General features: G+C 45.1%; 1 protein-coding gene across 2 annotated transcripts in view; it reads left to right on the plus strand.

Annotated features, from left to right (window-relative positions):
• ncanb (neurocan b) overlaps positions 1-21,027 on the plus strand; it is a 400,023-nt gene that overhangs the window by 336,140 nt on the left and 42,856 nt on the right. For both annotated transcript variants that reach the window (XM_063032277.1, XM_063032278.1), the window contains 2 exons: positions 6,977-7,093; positions 14,275-14,388. In XM_063032277.1, the coding sequence (XP_062888347.1) occupies positions 6,977-7,093; positions 14,275-14,388 (231 nt within the window). The remainder of the gene's footprint in view (positions 1-6,976; positions 7,094-14,274; positions 14,389-21,027) is intronic.

The following is a 21,027-nucleotide window of genomic DNA, read 5'->3' on the forward strand; positions in this document are numbered from 1 at the left end:
GTTGTGTCCTTGAGCAAGGAACTTAATCACACATTGCACTGTGATGGCACTGGTGCCAAGCTGTATGGGTCCTAATGCCCTTCCCTTGGACAACATCGGTGTCGTGGAGAGGGGAGACATGGGCAACTGCGGGTCTTGCCGAGGCCTGCGCCCTGGAGAGTGAAGACTTTCCAGGTGCAGATCCATGGTCTCGCAAGACTAACGGATGCCTTTATTTATTTAGTGTCTAGAGAATGAAATTCCGGGATGGTTTCCCAGGTGCAAGGTCCGGGATATCTTGGATCAAATCCTCCATATTCTTAAGTGGGAGGGTGATCAGTCAGAAGTCATGGTCCATGTAGGTACCAGTGACATGGATAGGACGAGTGATGAGGTTCTGCGTAGGGAGTTCATGGAGTTAGGTGCTAAGTTAAAGGGCAGGACTTATAGGGTTATGAACTCAGGATTGCTACCCATGCTATATGCTAGTGAGGCCAGAACTAGGAAGATTATATACTTTAATACGTGACTAAGGAGTTGCTGTAGGATGAGGGCACAAGGGCTCTTAGGAGGATCATTGGGCTCTCTTCCAGGGAAGGTGGACCTGTACAGTACGGGATGGTTTGCACATGACCTAGAGAGGAATGAATATCCAAGCGGGAATGTTTGTAAATGTTACACAGTGGGGTTTAAATTAGAGTTGCGTTGGGATGGGAACCAGAGATAATGTAGGTCATACTCAGCATGGTTTCCTCAAGGGAAAATCTGTTGGAATTCTTTGAATAAACAACAAGTAGGACAGACAAAGGAGAATCACTTGATGTTTTGTACTTGGATCTTCAGAAGGCCTTTGACAAGGTGCCACACATGAGGCTACTTAACAAGCTATGAGCCCATGGTATTACAGGAAAAATTTTTGCTGGATAAGGTAGTGGCTGATTGACAGGAGTCAAAGACTGGGAATAAAGGCAGCCTTTTCTGGTTTCTGCTCGTGACTATTTGTGTTCCATAGGGGTCTGTGATGGGACTGATTCATTTTCTGTTATATGTCAATGATTTGGAAGTGATTTCTTTGGTAGAAGGAATGAAAGAGTTGACTACTTTCTAAATGCAGAGAAAATATACACAACTGAGGTGCAAGGGGACTTGGCAGCCTTGGTGCAGGATTTCCTAAAGGTTAATTTGCAGGTTGAGTCTGTGGTGAGGAAGGCCGATGCAATGTCAGCATTCATTTCAAGAGGACGAGAATATAAAAGCAAACATGTAATGTTAAGACTATAAGACACTGGTGAGGGCTCACTTGGAGTATTGTGAGTTAGAATTTTGGTTGATTGCTGAATTTGGCAAAATGTTTGTAAACATTGTGCCAAGCTTGGCGATGAACCAAACTTCCAAATCGCCAATCTAAGCTACCAATATTCTGCAATATTTCAAAGTATTGTGAGCTGTAGTGGGCCCTTATCTCAGAAAGGATGTGCTGAAACTGGGGAGCATTCAAAGGAGGTTCATGAAAATGATTCCAGGATTGAATGGCTTGTCATATGAAGAGTGTTTGACGGCTCTAGGCTTGTTTTCACTAGAATTCAGAAGAATGAGGGGTGAACTTATTGAAACCTATTGAATGGTGAAAGCCTGGAGGGAGTGGATGTGGAGAGGATGTTTCCTTTGATGGGAGAGTCTAAGACCAGAGGACACAGCCTCAGAATAGAGAGGCATCCTTTTAGAATGGAGATGAGGAATTTCTTTAGTCAGAGAGTGATGAATCTGTGGAATTCATTGCCACAGGCGGCTGTGGAGGCCAAGTCTTTATGTATATTCAGAACAGAGGTTGGTTGGTTCTTGATTGGTCAAGGCATGAAGGGATATTGTGTAAAGGTATAGCAGACTTGATGGGTCAAATAGCCTAATTCTGCTCCTATATCTTATGGTCTTATCGTTTTACAGCTTCCCATGACTTCTGGGAATGAAAGGGTTAACATATGGGGAGCATTTGATGGCTCCTGGCCTGTACTAACTGGAGTTTAGAAGAATGAGGTGGGATTTAATTGAAACCTACTGAATATTGAAAGGCCTAGAGAGAGCGAATGTGGAAAGGATGTTTCCTATAGAGGAGGAGTTTAGAGGATGCAGTGTATGATGGATTGATGTCCATTTAGAATAGAGATGAGGAGGAATTTCTTTATCTGGAGGGTGGTGAATCTGTAGAATTTGTTCCACAGATGGCTGTGAAGGCCAAGTTATTGAGTATATTTAAAGCAGAAGATGATAGGTATGAAACCCCTTTCTCCTTGGGCGTCTCTGGAAACAGCTTGTTAGCCCTCGCTGACAGTCTCCCAACTCAGCGTTAAAAGACCCACTGTTCTCGGGCCGCATATGTCTAGGGAATACAGACTCCAGTCCCACCAAATCCGTGAGATTGGGACCTCTCTCACCCAAGCCCAGTTTGTGTGAATGCTGTGGGATTTGCTGCCCTGTTACAACTTGTTGCCAGGAAATAACGGACTGCACACTGCATATAATTAAAGGAAGTATATTTATGAATATTAACTTAACTAAAGGGTTAGTAAAGAAAAGAAAGGAAAAACAAAAAAGGTCCATTATAATTAAACAGTCAAGTGTGCACAAGTTGGAGCTCAACTCTTCCAAAAGTCATATTCACTGATCTTCAGTAGACAACCACACCTTGCTCCATTGAATCATGGTCCCCATTGAGTTCTACGACTGGTTATCTCTAGCATCTTCTCTCTTTATCTCCCACTGAACAAAGACAAAAGCTCACACCAGTATCAAGCGCACAAAATAAAACTCCGCTCCCCTGATTGGACGTCTCATATTCCAAAGCAGCCATTATCTCTAACCAGAACCCAAACACTGCTTCGACAGAAAGACCATTACATGAAATACCCTACAATGTTAACAGTGAAACCTTTACCAGGGCATTACAGGTTCTTGATTAGTCAGTGTGTCAAATGTTACAAGGAGAAGACAGGAGAATCAGGTTGAGAGGGATATTGGCTTATCAGGGAAAGTGAAGAGGTGATAGACAGGAGCTACAGGGAGGTAGTCATCCCTAGGCTACAGGGGTCAGAAAACTGGGTCACTGTCAAGAGAGGGAAGGGAAATGCCCGGATAGTGGAGAACACACCTCTGGCTGTCCCCCTCAGCAACAAATATCTTGCTTTGGATGCTGTTGAGGGGGATGACCTGATGGGGGACGCCCACGGTGACCGGGTCTCTGGCACTGAGCCTGGCGCTGTTGTGCAGGAGGGAAGGAGAGAGAAGAGAAATGCGGTAGTCGTGGGGGATTCCATAGTCAGGGGAACGGACAGGAGATTCTGTGAGCCTGATAGAGATACCTGCATGGTGTGTTGCCTCCCAGGTGCCAGGGTACGGGATGTCTCGGATCGGGTCCTGAATATTCTAAAGGGGGAGGGTGAGCAGCCAGTTGTCTTGGTACATGTTGGTACCAATGACATAGATAGGACAAAGGAAGAGGTCCTGAAGAGAGATTTCCAGGAGTTAGGAAGGAAGCTGAGAAGCAGGACCTCCAGGGTAGTAATCTCGGGATTGCTACCTGTGCCACATGCTAGTGAGGGCAAGAGTAGTCGGATCAGGCAGATGAATGCGTGGCTGAGAGACTGGTGTAGGGGGCAGGGCTTCAGATTCTTGGATAATTGGGATCCCTTCTGGGGGAAGTATGACCTGTTCAAAAAGGACAGGTTACACCTGAACCCGAAGGGGACCAATATCCTGGCGGGAAAGTTTAATAGAGCTGTTAGAGAGGGTTTAAACTAATTTGGCAGGGGGATGGGAACCAGAATGATAGAGTGGAGGAAGGGGAAAACAGAAATAAATCTAAGATAGTGAGCAGTAAAGATGTCAGGAAAGACAGGCAGGTGATGGGGCAAATTTGTAGTCATTGGGATGAGTTGCAGTGCAATAAAGTTGCAGTGAAATCAAAGCAAAAAGTATCAAATACTGGTCTTAAGGTGTTGTACTTAAATGCACGCAGCAAAAGGAATAAGGTGGATGATCTTGTTGTACAGCTACAGATTGGCAGGTATGATATTGTGGCCATCACTGAGACCTGGCTAAAGGATGCATGTCTCTGGGAACTGAACGACCAAGGATACACGGTGTATCGGAAGGATAGGAAGGTAGGCAGAGGGGGAGGCGTGGCTTTATTGGTAAGAAATGATATTAGATCATTAGAAAGAGGTGATATAGGATCGGAAGGTGCAGAATCTTTATGGGTTGAGCTGAGAAATTGCAGGGGTAAAAGGACCTTGATGGCAGTTATTTATAGGCCTCCAAACAGCTGCAGGGATGTGGACTACAAATTACAACTGGAAATAGAAAAGGCTTGTCAGAAGGGCAGTGTTATGATAATTGTGGGGGATTTTAACATGCGAGTAGATTGGGAAAATCAGGTCAGCACTGGATCTCAAGAGAGAGGATTTGTAGAATGTCTGCGAGATGGCTTTTTAGAACAGCTTGTTGTTGAGCCTACTAGGGGATCGGATGTACTGGATTGGGTATTATGTAATGAACCGGGTTGGAGAGATTGAGGTGAAGGAACCCTTAGGAGGCAGTGATCATAACATGATTGAGTTCACTGTGAAATTAGAAAAAGAGAAGCCGAAATCTGATGTATCGGTATTTCAGTGGAGTAAAGGAAATTACAGTGGCATGAGAGAGGAACTGGCCAGAGTTGACTGGAGGGAGACACTGGCGGGAGGGACGGCGGAGCAGCAGTGGCTGGAGTTTATGCAAGAAATGAGGAACGTGCAAGACAGGTATATTCCAAAAAAGAAGAAATTTTTGAGTGGAAAAAGGATGCAACCATGGTTGACAAGAGAAGTCAAAGCCAAAGTTAAAGCAAAAGAGAGGGCATACAAGGAAGCAAAAATTAGTGGGAAGAGAGAGGATTGGGAAGTTTTTAAAACCTTACAAAAGGAAACCAAGAAGGTCATTAAGAGAGAAAAGATTAACTATGAAAGGAGGCTAGCAAATAGTATCGAAGAGGATACTAAAAGCTTTTTCAAGTATATAAAGAGTAAAAGACAGGTGAGAGTGGATATAGGACTGATAGAAAATGATACTGGAGAAATTGTAATGGGAGATGAGGAGATGGCAGAGGAACTGAACAAGTATTTTGCATCAGTCTTCACTGAGGAAGACATCAGCAGTATACTGGACACTCAAGGGTGGCAGGGAAGAGAAGTGTGCGCAGTCACAATTACGACAGAGAAAGTACTCAGGAAGCTGAATAGGCTAAAGGTAGATAAATCTCCTGGACCAGATGAAATGCACCCTCGTGTTCTGAAGGAAGTAGCTGTGGAGATTGTGGAGGCATTAGCGATGATCTTTCAAAAGTCGATAGATTCTGGCATAGTTCTGGAGGACTGGAAGATTGCAAATGTCACTCCACTATTTAAGAAGTGGGCAAGGAAGCAAAAAGGAAATTATAGACCTGTTAGCTTGACGTCGGTGGTTGGGAAGTTGTTGGAGTCGATTGTCAAAGATGAGGTTACAGAGTACCTAGAGGCATATGACAAGATAGGCAGAACTCAGCATGGATTCCTTAAAGGAAAATACTGCCTGACAAACCTATTACAATTTTTTGAGGAAATTACCAGTAGGCTTAGACAAGGGAGATGCAGTGGTTGTTGTATATTTGGATTTCCAGAAGGCCTTTGACAAGGTGCCACACATGAGGCTACTTAACAAGATAAGAGCCCATGGAATTACGGGAAAGTTACATACGTGGATAGAGCGTTGGCTGATTGGCAGGAAACAGAGAGTGGGAATAAAGGGATCCTATTCTGGTTGGCTGCCGGTTACCAGTGGTTTTCCGCAGGGATCAGTGTTGGGGCCGCTTCTTTTTACATTGTACATCAACGATTTAGATTATGGAATAGATGGCTTTGTGGCTAAGTTTGCTGACGATACGAAGATAGGTGGAGGGGCCGGTAGTGCTGAGGAAATGGAGAGTCTGCAGAGAGACTTGGATAGATTGGAAGAATGGGCAGAGAAGTGGCAAATGAAGTACAATGTTGGAAAGTGTATGGTTATGAACTTTGGCAGAAAAAATAAACGGGCAGACTATTATTTAATTGGGGAAAGAATTCAAAGTTCTGAGATGCAACGGTACTTGGGAGTCCTCGTACAGGATACCCTTAAAGTTAACCTCCAGGTTGAGTCGGTAGTGAAGAAGGCCAATGGAATGTTGGCATTCATTTCTAGAGGAATAGAGTATAGGAGCAGGGATGTGATGGTGAGGCTCTATAAGGCACTGGTGAGACCTCACTTGGAGTACTGTGGGCAGTTTTGGTCTCCTTATTTAAGAAAGGATGTGCTGACGTTGGAGAGGGTACAGAGAAGATTCACTAGAATGATTCCAGGAATGAGAGGGTTAACATATGAGGAACGTTTGTCCGCTCTTGGACTGTATTCCTTGGAGTTTAGAAGAATGAGAGGAGACCTCATAGAAACATTTTGAATGTTGAAAGGCATGGACAGAGTGGATGTGGCAAAGTTGTTTCCCATGATGGGGGTGTCTAGTACGAGAGGGCATGACTTAAGGATTGAAGGGTGCCCATTCAGAAATGCGAAGAAATTTTTTTAGTCAGAGGGTGGTGAATCTATGGAATTTGTTGCCACGGGCAGCGGTGGAAGCCAAGTCATTGGGTGTATTTAAGGCAGAGATTGATAGGTATCTGAGTAGCCAGGGCATCAAAGGTTATGGTGAGAAGGCAGGGGAGTGGGACTAAATGGGAGAATGGATCAGCTCATGATAAAATGGCGGAGCAGACTCGATGGGCCGAATGGCCCACTTCTGCTCCTTTGTCTTATGGTCTTATGGTCTTATTATAACATCACACTTGTTGGAATGGTGGAGCAGACTTGATGGACTGAATGGCTGAATTCTGCTCCTATTTATTATGGTCTTCTGGCCTTTACTCTGCCTAGTTTTCCTGTGTTTGCTTCCGTACAGATGAACCAGACCCTTGCCGGACAAACCCCTGCCTCCATGAGGGAACCTGTTTGTCTAACAGCACAATGTACACCTGCGACTGCGCGGCTGGCTTCACTGGAGAGAACTGTGAAATTGGTAAGGTGCCAAAGTGGATATTATTTGCAACTTCAGTATTGCTGGTATTACTGAGTCTTCTGCCTGAACCATAATTTGTGGAGGCACCGCAAGAGCTTGATGTGACGCAAGAAATTAGAAAATCACTGGTGGTTCTTCCCATCACCCACCTGAGTGAAGCAACAGCCTTCACGTGGTGGTTGGTGGATCTGTGGAATTCTCAGTCTGCAGGGTTATTCCAGACAGTGATGGAGATATTTGTGGGTATTCAGGGAATGAAGGACACGGGGATAGTGTATGGGAACAAGTTTGGATTGGAAGATTAACCATGATATTATTGTATAAGATGATGAGGGGCATTGCTCGTGTGGATAGTCAGAGGCTTTTTTCCAGGGTTGAAATGGCTGCCACAAGAGGGCACAGGTTTAAGGTGCTTGGGAGTAGGTTCAGAGTTTTTAACGCAGAGAGTGGTGAGTGCGTGGAATGGGCTGCCGGCAACGGTGGTGGAGACAGATACGATAGGGTCTTTTAAGAGGCTTTTGGATAGGTACATGGAGCTTAGAAAAATAGAGGTCTATGGGTAACCCTAGTAATTTCTAAGGTAAGGACATGTTCGGCATAACTCTGTGGGCTGAAGGGCCTGTGTCGTGCTGTAGGTTTTCTATGTTTCTATGAATGGCAATAACAAGCTTCAGGGGCTGAATGGCATTGTCTTGTTGGGATGGTAGTCAGAATCACAAACTAGAGGTTCTGCAGATGCTAGAGATCCAGAGCAACACACACAAAATGCTGGAGGGACTCAACAGGTCAGGAAGCATCTACAGAGGTGCAGTCAGCATTTTGTGCTGAGACACTTCGTCAAGACTGGAAGGGGGAAGAAGCCAGAATAAGATGGTGTGGTGGTGAGGGGGAACAGGAAGGTGACAGGTGAAGCCAGGTAGGTAGGGGAGGCCGGATGAAGTAAGAAGCTGGGATCTGATTGGTGAAAAGTGTAAAGTGCTGCAGAAGAAGGAATCTGAGAGGAGACGAAAGTGGACCATGGGAGAAAGGGAAAGTGGAGGGGCACCAGAGGGATGTGGTGGGCAGGTGAGGAGAAGTGAAGGGGTAAGGGGGGCTGGATGGGGAATGGAAAAAGAGAGAAGCGGGAGATGGAAAAATTACTGTAAGTTAGAGAAATCCGTGTTCATGCCATCAGGTTGTAAGGTACCCATGCCGTCAGGTTGTAAGAATATGAGATGTTGTTCCTCCAACCTGAGTGTGGCTTCATCATGGTAGTAAAGGAGGCCATGGACCAACATGTCAGAATGGGAATGGAAAGTAGAATTCATAGCCATTACCCAGTGCACCAATGTCCCTCATTCTCTGCCAGTTACTCAGTGCATCCCAATCACCATCAGTCACCCAGTGCACCCCATTCACCACCAGTTACTCAGTGCATCCCAATCACCATCAGTTACCCAGTGCACCCCCGTTCACTGCCAGTTACTCAGTGTGCCCACATTTTACAGCCAGTTACCCAGTGCGCCCCATTCACCACGTTACCCAGTTCACCCCATTCACTGCCAGTTACCCAGTGCACCCCCGTTCACTGCCAGTTACCCAGTGCACCCCATTCACTGCCAGTTACCCAGTGCACCCCCGTTCACTGCCAGTTACCTGGTGCACCCCCATTCACTGCCAGTCACCCAGTGCACTACCTTTCACTGCCAGTTACCCAGCGCACCCCCATTCACTGTCAATTACCCAACGCCCTCAATTCATTGCCAGTAACCCAGTGCACTTAACTGCTTCTTATTCTGAACAAGAAATTTCAACCTGTAACATTAAATCTGTTTCTCTTTCCACAGATGGGCTCGTGTTTCCAGTATTTATTGAACCCTGACCCTAAACCTAACCCTGTGGTCTTATAGTCCAACTCAGTGCCCCCAACTGCATCCCATTCATTCCCCATTAACTCCATGGACTGACACTCTTCCCAATCCTTCCCATTACTCAACTGGACAAACCCATTATTCATTCACATTATCCCAGTAAAACAAACCCCTTGTATTCACCGCAATTAATAAAATCCCAGTTTCCCATCTCTATAACTTCTTACAGATCTAACACTCTAAATCCTTTATCAATAATTCCTATGGCATTGAACTGTTTTCCATCCTGCTGGCATCTTCCAGAATCTGAAGAATTTTGAGCGACGTCAACCAGTGCATCCAGTATTTCTGCAGACTCTTCTCACGTGACCCGCAGATAGACATCAGGGCCTGCGGACTTGTAGTTACATCCATGTGCTTTTAAGGATGAGATTGATCTTGGAGTAGGTTGGAAAGTCAGCACAACGTCGGAGCTGAAAAGTCTGCACTGTGTTGTGTTCTATGTCCTGTCGTTTAAATGCCCCATTGCCCACACACCTTCTGCTGTTTGAGATGCTTTCTGTTATTTTTCTTTACCATGCAGACAAGTACAAAATACAAGGATGTCCATTTAGAACAGAGATGAGGAGGAATTTCTTTAGCCAAAGGATGGTGAATCTGTGGAATTCATTGTCACAAGTTATTTGGTATATTTAAAGTGCTGGTTGATAGATTCTTGATTAGTAAGGGCATCAAAGGTTATGGGGAGAAGGCATGAGAATGAGGTTGAGAGGAATAATAAATCAGCCATGATAGAATGGCAGAGTATACTCAATGGGCTGAATGGCCTAATCCTTTTCCTGTGTCTTCTGGACTAAAATGTTTGTTCTAATTCTTCGTTATTTCCTATTTTCTAATGCAACTTCCCCAGTCTCTTCCTCTAAGAAACCAACTTTTATCTTGTCATCCTACTCTTGCCCTCTGCTTTTATGCTCATCATCAGGTCCCATGTTCTCTTTGGCTCCTCTTTATTTTTTAATAATCCCTTGTTGATTTTAACATGTTCCTAGGCTTTCAATGTGAACCTTTAGTTTTGAAATAGCATGCCTTGGTTGGGAATTCTGAGAAACTTCTGGAAACGTCTGCCTGTGCTTACCAACGGTGTGCTTTGTTAATCAGATTTCCCAGATCACTGTAGACAAAACTGCCTTCATATCTTAGTGATGAGCTTTATTTAATATATGAGTTTCAGACCCTTATCACGTTCAACTCAACATTAAATTCTCCAGTGTTATGATAACTCTTTCCCAGAGTGTCCTTCAGCAAAGAGTTGCAAGGTGTCATTGACTCTGCTTTTAAACAGCATTCGCTCACCAATAACCTGCTCACCAATGTTTCATTCAGCTTTTGCTCAGCTTTCCGGGTTGCCTCATCATAGGCATGATGTGAAAGCTTTAGAGAGGGTGCAGGGGAGATTTACCAGGGTGTTGCCCAGATTAGACAGCATGTCTTATAAGGATGGGTTCAGCAAGCTAGGCCTTTTCTGAACAGAAGGAGGGTGAGGTGTGACTTGCTAGAGGTGTGCAAGATGATAAAAGACATAGATCAATAGCCGAAGATTTTTTCCCAGGGCGGAAATGGCTAAATACAGGAGTGCATGACTTTAAGCTGATTGAAGTTTTTGCTAGGCCATTAAGTCGAGCATACCAATTCTATCAGTCTGATTTCCCCTCTCCTTTTGTCTCTGTACTATTCTCTCATACAGGCCCAACAACTCCCCAGGCTGCCGGGTCTTTCACCTCCACTACAGGGAGTTTATTTACAGGGGTCACCACTGATTGCTAGGAGCTGACAGATCTGTTTCTGCGCTGTAAAGTTCTGACTCTATGTCAATCAATGTACCAGCATGTCAATTGTGAGGATCCAGGGCAATGGGAGGGGGGACGCCCACTGTCACAGAAGGGAAGTGCGGAGTGTAAACGGACTGCAGACTGCTCAGGGTGTGATCTGCCACCCAGAACCAGCTGGCCCATTAAACTGCTGATTTTACTGGTCTGGAGGGCATCAGTTCCAACAACTTACAGGGAGAACAAAGCACTGAGAAAAAGCATTCCTTTAGGTGGGCAACTACTGAGTCTTCCTGAACAATCATTCCCTCAGGGCACACACCACCAGGTTCAGGAACAGTTATTACCTACAGATTCACTGCAGTTCCTCAGCCAGTCTACTCCAATGACACCTACTGAACCTGTGATTTTACCACTCACCAGGACACGACAGCATGTCTTCATCCATGTCCTACATCACCGTCACTGGGAAACAAACATTTCCCTCATCACTGCCCACAGGAAGTTTAATTTTCTTCCTGTTCCTCACCACACAAGTCTTTCAACATCTCCACCTTCTGAGTCAAGGTCTTTACTCAGCATTGCTGACCACACTGTGCAATAATAGAAACACCACACACCCTAGATCGAGCTCCCATGCCCCAGATTGAAACCCCACACCACAGATTGAACCCCCACACCCCAGATCGAAACCTCACGCCACCAGATCGAAACCTGACACCACCAGGCTTAGATATCCCACCTCCATTTCCATTTTCTCCTGGCTGTCCTTCCACAAGGGAATGTTAATATCCCAGGAATATTTTGTCCCCAGCTCTGGTTAACTCAATACCTTATCTCTGGTTCTAACCCATCTCATTCTGTTTCTGCACGCTTCTTCTGAATTCTCTGGGTATTTGGATAAAGGGCCTTTAATTTTCCCTCCTCCCTTGCTATGACTCTTGCTGGTGAGTATTCTTTGTCCTCTCCTGCTACACTGTTGCCTGTCTCCATAATATTCATGTTTGCCCTGGTCCTTCTCTCCTGAGCCTCGGGACTCACACCACCAGGTTCAGGAACAGTTACTACCCCTCAACTATCAGGCTCCTGAACCAAAAGGGATAACTTCACTCAACTTAACTAGCCAAATCACCATGCTGTTCCAATAACCTATAGACCCACTTTTGAGGACTCTTCATCTCATGTTCTCAATATTTATTGCTTATTTATTATTATTATTATTTTTGTATTTGCACAGTTTGTTGTTTATACACACTGGTTGTCCACCCTGTTGATGTGCTCTTTCATTGATTCTATTATGGTTATTGGACTTATTGAGTATGCCTGCAAGAAAATGAATCTCAGTATTGTATATGGTGATGTATACGTACTTTGATAATAAATGTTCTTTGAACTTCGAATTTCTCCCGACCAGGACCCTCTTCCCCCCAGTCTCTGAGTTTAAAGCCCTCCCTAGACCCTATTCCTCTGGTCTTCCATGGCGATGGTCCCAGTACTATTCAAGTGAAGCTTGTTCATTTGAAGTGTCCTCTTTCTCCATCATTTGTCCCGTTCCCCCATGGACCAAAGCCCATTTCTCCCACACCAACCTCCAAGCACATTCAGCTCTCTATTCTGTTGACCTTATGCCAGTAGCCATGATTTAGCTCAGTGGTCCCCAACCACTGGGCCGCAAAGTACGTGCTACCGGGCTGTGAGGAAATATGATTTGGCGATATGAAACGATATGAGTCAGCTGCACCTTTCCTCATTCCCTGTCTCACACTGTTGAACTTGAAATAACCTACCAAATCATACCAAATAACACATAAAACCTAAAATAACACTAACATATAGTAAAAGCAGGAATGATATGATAAATACACAGCCTATATAAAGTAGAAATAATGTATGTACAGTGTAGTTTCACTTAACAGAATCGGGAAGATTAAGCCAAAACCGATTTGTAGAAAATAAATTGGCACGTAGACGCATGCACATACAGGTGCCCGCGCAATGGTCGTGGTCATGGTAGTCTTTCTCGGGGTAAACACAAGTGTCCCGTATTTGACTGCTACTTTTGTCCCTTATTTGGGAGTGAGAAAGTCGGCAACCCTACTTGAACCCCCCCCCCACCCCCGTCAGCCGGTCCGTAAGAATCTTGTCAATATTAAACCGCCCCGCGGTGCAGAAAGGGTTGGGGACCCCTGGTTTAGCTGACAGTCATTGATAGATATCTTCACGGGAATGCTTTATAATATGCACTGTGACACCATTACTCCCTCAACAGAGACTTCTTTGTCCTCCCCATATCATTGGTTCCACATGGACAACAGTTGGGTCTTTTTCCTCCCATTCCAAATTCCTCTCCAGCTCCTAGGAAATGTCCATTATCCTGGCACTGACAGACATCTGAACCCCAGACCCACTCTTGTTCTACTTTCCTCTTCACTCCCCTTGTACTGTGGGTCTTGCTTTGTTTGCTTCACTCTGCACACTGGCTGCAGGAGTCTCGGATCAGGTGAACAAGAGCAGCCATTGTTACCTCCTGTTCCCTCCTACCTTTCTCAGTTGGAACCATGCCCTTCTGTTCTTGTGTACGAAACGTTCTCCCTGTCTGATGCTGTGCCTATCTCAGGCCACAGCTCATTCCTGGAGCTACAGATGTGGTGTCACGGGTCACACACACAGTAGACACAACACATTACCTGTCTGCCATCTCTGACATTACTTACTTCCTTTAATTAGAAAATGTTTTCCAACTGTCAATTTATAATTTTCTGTTACATCTTCGTTCAGTTAATAATCTACTTTTAACATTTTTATTTGTATATTCTGCATTGCATTATAACTAGGTGTGACTACTAACACAACTGAGCTTCTCCAGCGAGCGCTGTATGAGGTCATTCTTATCTTCGGCCATTGGGCTCTATAATGAGTCACCCTACAGCTGGGGAAGTGATGACCCCTCCCCTCCTGTTAGACTGTTTGAGATAACTTATTTCTTATTCTTTCTACTTCTCTTCTAATATTTATATCTGTGTACTTGTAATGCTACTGTGATACTGTAATTTCCTTTGGAATAAATAAAGTATCTATCTTCCATAATCGTGAGGTAATGTATAAAACCCTGGCTAGACCACACTTAGAATATTGTGGTCACTTCTGTTTGCCTCGTTATTCAGAGGATGTGGAAGCTTTAGAGACAGTGGCCGGGTTGAGATTGTGGGAGTGCAGGGACAGGGAGGGGAGGGGCTGAAAGAAGTGAGAGATCAGTAGAAACAACTTGCTACGGTCTGGCCTTTAAGGGGCTCTATAATGAGTCAACCTATATCTGGGGAAGTGATGACTCTTCCTGTTACACTGTTTGAGGTAACTTTTTAAAAATTCTTTCTTACTTCTCTTCTAGTATTTGTATATCCTAGCTCTGATTTATCTTTTCTCTCTGAGAGAATGATTTAGACAGCCATATATTTTGTTTTTTACCGATCGATTGATGAAGATTCTGCACTGATTTCTGCCTCAGATATTGATGAATGCCACTCCAGCCCGTGTGAGAATGGAGCCACTTGTGTCGATGGAACCAATTCCTTCACCTGCCTCTGTTTACCCAGTTACACTGGCAGCCTGTGCGAAGAAGGTAAGGGAGTTCATCCCCTTATCCCACCTCATTCAGCTCATCTCAGCACATCCCAGTCCATCCCAGCACAATCCAGCTCATCCAGCTCACCAAGCACATCCCAGCACAATTCAGCTCATCTCAGCACGTCCCAGCCCATCCCAACACAATCCAACTCATCCAGTTTACCAAGCACATCCCAGCACAATCCAACTCATCTCAGCACGTCCCAGGCCATCCCAGCGCATTCCAATTTACCAGCTCACCAGGCACATCCCAGCACAATCCAGCTCACCAGGCACATCCCAGCACAATCCAACTCATCTCAGCACGTCCCAGGCCATCCCAGCACAATCCAGCTCATCCAGCTCACCAAGCACATCCCAGCACAATCCAACTCATCTCAGCACGTCCCAGGCCATCCCAGCGCATTCCAATTTACCAGCTCACCAGGCACATCCCAGCACAATCCAGCTCACCAGGCACATCCCAGCACAATCCAACTCATCTCAGCACGACCCAGGCCATCCTAGCACATTCCAATTTACCAGCTCACCAGGCACATCCCAGCACAATCCAGCTCACCAGGCACATCCCAGCACAATCCAACTCATCTCAGCACGTCCCAGGCCATCCCAGCACATTCCAATTTACCAGCTCACCAGGCACATCCCAGCACAATCCAACTCATCTCAGCATGTCCCAGCCCATCCCAACACAATCCAACTCAAACAACAGGAATTCTGCAGATGCTGGAAATTCAAGCATCACACATAAAAGTTGCTGGTGAACGCAGCAGGCCAGGCAGCATCTCTAGGAAGAGGTGCAGTCGACGTTTCAGGCCGAGACCCTTCGTCAGGATAATCCAACTCATCCAGTTTACCAAGCACATCTCAGCACAATCCAACTCATCTCAGCATGTCCCAGCCCATCCCAACACAATCCAACTCATCCACTTTACTAGGCACATCCCAGCACAATCTAACTCATGTCAGTACGTCTCAGCCCATCCCAGCATAATCCAGTTCACCAGGCACATCCCAGCACAATCCAACTTTTTCTATTAAATATATTGTAGCCATGTGCTACACGCAGAGCTAGAAATAACGACATGCAGTCTGTAAGTCGCACTCGAGACTCGTTTATTCAAACTTCGCGGCACTGGCTTTTAAGCAGTTCCCTTCCAGCCCTCTCCAGGCAGAAATGACGTCAGAGGTGCATTACAAATGTCTGTCCCCATGCGCGGGCTATTTTGTGAGCCAGTTCACTTGTGTAGAAAGTGGGTCGCCACAATATTCCTTTTCTTAAGGAATATATGGGTCGGCACAACATCGAGGGCTGAAGGGCCTGTACTGTGCTGTAGTATTCTAGTGTCTACTGTCTAACTCATCTCAGCACGTCCCAGCACATCCCAGCACCTTCTAACTTATCCGGTTCACCAGGCACATCCCAGCACAATCCAACTCATCTCAGCACGTCCCAGCCCATCCCAGCACATTCCAACTTACCAGCTCACCAGGCACATCCCAGCACATTCCAACTCATCTCAGCACGTCCCAGCCCATCCCAGCACATTCCAACTTACCAGCTCACCAGGCACATCCCAGCACATTCCAACTCACTTCACCTAGTCACAGCATATCCTACCTTATCCCAACTCATCGCAGCCCATCCCAAGTCATGCCACCTCATCCCATCACATCCCATTACATCTCAGAACATCCTCCAGTAGTTTGTGTGTGATGCTCTGGATGAGCAGCATCTGCAGAACCTCATGTGTTTAAGGTTTCGGGGCTGTGTGTCAGACATGGCTATAAGCAGCACTGGGGCCCCACAGGGGATTGTATTGGCTGTCTTCCTGTTTACCCTGTATACCTCGGTCTATCGATACAACACTGAGTCATGGCATCTGCAGAAATTCTCTGATGACTCAGCGATAGTTGGGTGTATAAAGGAGGATGAATACAGGACCCTGGTGGAGGACTTTGTCAAATGGTGCAAGCTGAATCATCTGCAGCTCAACATCTGTAAGACAAAGGAGATGGTGATGGGCTTTAGGAAGACGAAGCCTGCACTGCTCCCTGTTACTATTACTAGGATGTGGACATGGTGAGGACCTACAAGTACCTGGGGGTGCACTTGGATGACTGACTTGAGTGGAGCACCAACACAGAGGCTGTGTACAAGAAGGGCCAGAGTTGCCTTTACCTCCTGTGGAGATTGAGGTCCATTGGAGTATGCTGGCCTCAACTTCATATGTTCAACCAGTATGTTGTCGCCAGTACAATCTTCCATTTTGTGGTGTGCTGGGGCAATGGCATCAACACGGGTGATGCCAACAGGCTCAATAAACTGATTGGAAAGGCTGGCTCTGGTATAGGAGTGAAACTGAACACACTGGAGTCTGTGGTAGAACAAAGCTGAGTCCTGCTCTGTTGGACTCTGAATTTCTCCCAGCACACCAGAGGACTGGGAGAAAGTCAGAGTCCAACAGAGGAGGACAAAGGGCTTAATTAGGAAAGGGAAAAAAGATTATGAGAGAAAGCTGGCAGGGAACATAAAAACTGACTGTAAAAGCTTTTATAGAGATGTGAAAAGAAAAAGATTGGTTAAGACAAATGTAAGTCCCTTACGGTCAGAAACAGGTGAATTGATCATGGGGAACAAGGACATGGCAGCCCAATTGAATAACTACTTTGGTTCTGTCTTCACTAAGGAGGACATAAATAATCTTCCAGAAATAGTAGGGGACCGAGGGTCCAGTGAGATGGAGGAACTGAGGGAAATACATGTTAGTAGGGAAATAGTGTTAGGTAAATTGACCATAAGACCATAAGACCATAAGACAAAGGAGCAGAAGTAGGCCATTCGGCCCATCGAGTCTGCTCCGCCATTTTATCATGAGCTGATCCATTTTATCCTATTTAGTCCCACTGCCCCGCCTTCTCACCATAACCTTTGATGCCCTGGCTACTCAGATACCTATCAATCTCTGCCTTAAATACGCCCAATGACTTGGCCTCCACTGCTGCCCGTGGCAACAAATTCCATAGATTCACCACCCTCTGACTAAAAAAATTTCTTTGCATTTCTGTTCTGAAAGGGCGCCCTTCAATCCTGAAGTCATGCCCTCTCGTACTAGACTCCCCCATCATGGGAAACAACTTTGCCACATCCACTCTGTTTCGAAATGTTTCTATGAGGTCTCCCCTCATTCTTCTGAACTCCAAGGAATACAGTCCAAGAGCGGACAAACGTTCCTCATATGTTAACCCTCTCATTCCCGGAATCATTCTCGTGAATCTTCTCTGTACCCTCTCCAACGTCAGCACATCCTTTCTTAAATAAGGAGACCAAAACTGCCCACAGTACTCCAAGTGAGGTCTCACCAGTGCCTTATAGAGCCTCAACATCACATCCCTCCTCCTATATTCTATTCCTCTAGAAATGAATGCCAACATTGCATTCGCCTTCTTCACTACTGACTCAACCTGGAGGTTAACTTTAAGGGAATCCTGTACGAGGACTCCCAAGTCCCGTTGCATCTCAGAACTTTGAATTCTTTCCCCATATAAATAATATTCTGCCCGTTTATTTTTTCTGCCAAAGTGCATAACCATACACTTTCCAACATTGTACTTCATTTGCCACTTCTCTCCCCATTCTTCCAATCTATCCAAGTCTCTCTGCAGACTCTCCGTTTCCTCAGCACTACCGGCCCCTCCACCTATCTTCGTATCGTCAGCAAACTTAGCCACAAAGCCATCTATTCCATAATCCAAATCGTTGATGTACAATGTAAAAAGAAGCAGCCCCAACACTGATCCCTGCGGAACACCACTGGTAACCGGCAGCCAACCAGAATAGGATCCCTTTATTCCCACTCTCTGTTTCCTGCCAATCAGCCAACGCTCTATCCACGTATGTAACTTTCCCATAATTCCATGGGCTCTTATCTTGTTAAGTAGCCTCATGTGTGGCACCTTGTCAAAGGCCTTCTGAAAATCCAAATATACAACATCCACTGCATCTCCCTTGTCTAACCTACTGGTAATTTTCTCAAAAAATTGTAATAGGTTTGTCAGGCAGGATTTTCCTTTAAGGAATCCATGCTGAGTTCTGCCTATCTTGTCATATGCCTCCAGGTACTCTGTAACCTCATCTTTGACAATCGACTCCAACAACTTCCCAACCACCGACGTCAAGCTAACAGGTCTATAATTTCCTTTTTGCTTCCTTGCCCCCTTCTTAAATAGCGGAGTGATATTTGCAATCTTCCAGTCTTCCGGAACCATGCCAGAATCTATCGACTTTTGAAAGATCATCGCTAATGCCTCCGCAATCTCCACAGCTACTTCCTTCAGAACACGAGAGTGCATTCCATCTGGTCCAGGAGATTTATCGACCTTTAGCCTATTCAGCTTCCTGAGTACTTTCTCTGTCATAATTGTGACTGCGCACACTTCTCTTCCCTGCCACCCTTGAGTGTCCGGTATCCTGCTGTCTTCCTCAGTGAAGACTGATGCAAAATACTTGTTCAGTTCCTCTGCCATCTCCTCATCTCCCATTACAATTTCTCCAGTATCATTTTCTATTGGTCCTATATCTACTCTCACCTGTCTTTTACTCTTTATATACTTGAAAAAGTTTTTAGTATCCTCTTTGATATTATTTGCTAATTTCCTTTCATAGTTAATCTTTTCTCTCTTAATGACCTTCTTGGTTTCCTTTTGTAAGGTTTTAAAGACTTCCCAATCCTCTGTCTTCCCACTAATTTTTGCTTCCTTGTATGCCCTCTCCTTTGCTTTAACTTTGGCTTTAACTTCTCTTGTCAACCACGTTTGCATCCTTTTTCCACTCAAAAATTTCTTCTTTTTTGGAATATAGCTGTCTTGCACATTCCTCATTTTTTGCATAAACTCCAGCCACTGCTGCTGTGCCGTCTTTCCCGCCAGTGATTCTTTCCAGTCAACTTTGGCCAGTTCCTCTCTCATGCCACTGTAATTTCCTTTACTCCACTGAAACACCGACACATCAGATTTCAGCTTCTCTTTTTCTAATTTCACAGTGAACTCAATCATGTTATGATCACTGTCTCCTAAGGGTTCCTTCACCTCAATCTCTCCAATCACCTCCGGTTCATTACACAATACCCAATCCAGTACAGCCGATCCCCTAGTGGGCTCAACAACAGACTGTTCTAAAAAGCCATCTCACAGACATTCTACAAATTCTCTCTCTTGAGATCCAGTGCTGACCTGATTTTTCCAATCTACTCTCATGTTAAAATCCCCCACAATTATCATAACACTGCCCTTCTGACAAGCCTTTTCTATTTCCAGTTGTAATTTGTAGTCCACATCCCTGCAGCTGTTTGGAGGCCTATAAATAACTGCCATCAGGGTCCTTTTACCCCTGCTATTCCTTAGCTCAACCCATAAAGATTCTGCACCTAAATTGAAGAGATTAAAGGCAGATAAATCCCCAGGGCCAGATGGTCTGCATTCCAGAGTGCTTAAGGAAATAGCCCAAGAAATAGTGGATGCATTAGTGATAATTTTTCAAAACTCTTTAGATTCTGGATTAGTTCCTGAGGATTGGAGGGTGGCTAATGTAACCCCACTTTTTAAAAAAGGAGGGAGAGAGAAACTGGGGAATTATAGACCTGTAAGCCTGACTTCGGTGGTGGGGAAAATGCTAGAGTCAGTTATCAAAGATGTGATAACAGCACATTTGGAAACCGGTGAAATCATCGGACAAAGTCAGAATGGATTTGTGAAAGGAAAATCATGTCTGACGAATCTCATAGAATTTTTTGAGGATGTAACTAGTAAAGTGGATAGGGGAGAACCAGTGGATGTGGTACATTTGGATTTTCAAAAGGCTTTTGACAAGGTCCCACACAAGAGGTTATTGTGCAAACTTAAAGCACACGGTATAGGGGATATGGTATTGATGTGGATAGAAAATTGGTTGGCAGACAGGAAGCAAAGAGTGGGAATAAACGGGACCATTTCAGAATGGCAGGCAATGACTAGTGGGGTACCGCAAGGCTCAGTGCTGGGACCCCAGTTGTTTACAATATATATTATTGACTTAGACGAGGGAATTAAATGCAGCATCTCCAAGTTTGCATATGACATGAAGCTGGGCGGCAGTGGTAGCTGCGAGGAGGATGCTAAGAGGATGCAGGGTGACTAGGATAGGTTAGGTGAGTGGACAAATTGATGGCAGATGCAATTTAATGTGGATAAATGTGAGGTTATCCACTTTGGTGGCAAGAACAGGAAAACAGATTATTATCTGAATGTGGCTGATTAGGAAAAGGGGAGGTGCAACGAGACCTGGATGTCATTGAAGGTGGGCATGCAGGTACAGCAGACGGTGAAAAAGGCGAATGGTATGCTGGCATTCATAGCAAGAGGATTCGAGTACAGGAGCAGGGAGGTACTACTGCAGTTGTACAAGGCCTTGGTGAGACCACACCTGGAGTATTGTGTGCAGTTTTGGTCCCCTAATCTGAGGAAAGACATTCTTGCCATAGAGGGGGTACAAAGAAGGTTCACCAGATTGATTCCTGGGATGGCAGGACTTTCATATGATGAAAGACTGGATCGACTAGGCTTATACTCTCTGAAATTTAGAAGATTAAAGCAAAAT

Source organism: Mobula hypostoma, chromosome 24, assembly GCF_963921235.1.
Source record: "Mobula hypostoma chromosome 24, sMobHyp1.1, whole genome shotgun sequence".
In the NCBI taxonomy this organism is placed as follows: Eukaryota; Metazoa; Chordata; class Chondrichthyes; order Myliobatiformes; family Myliobatidae; genus Mobula; species Mobula hypostoma.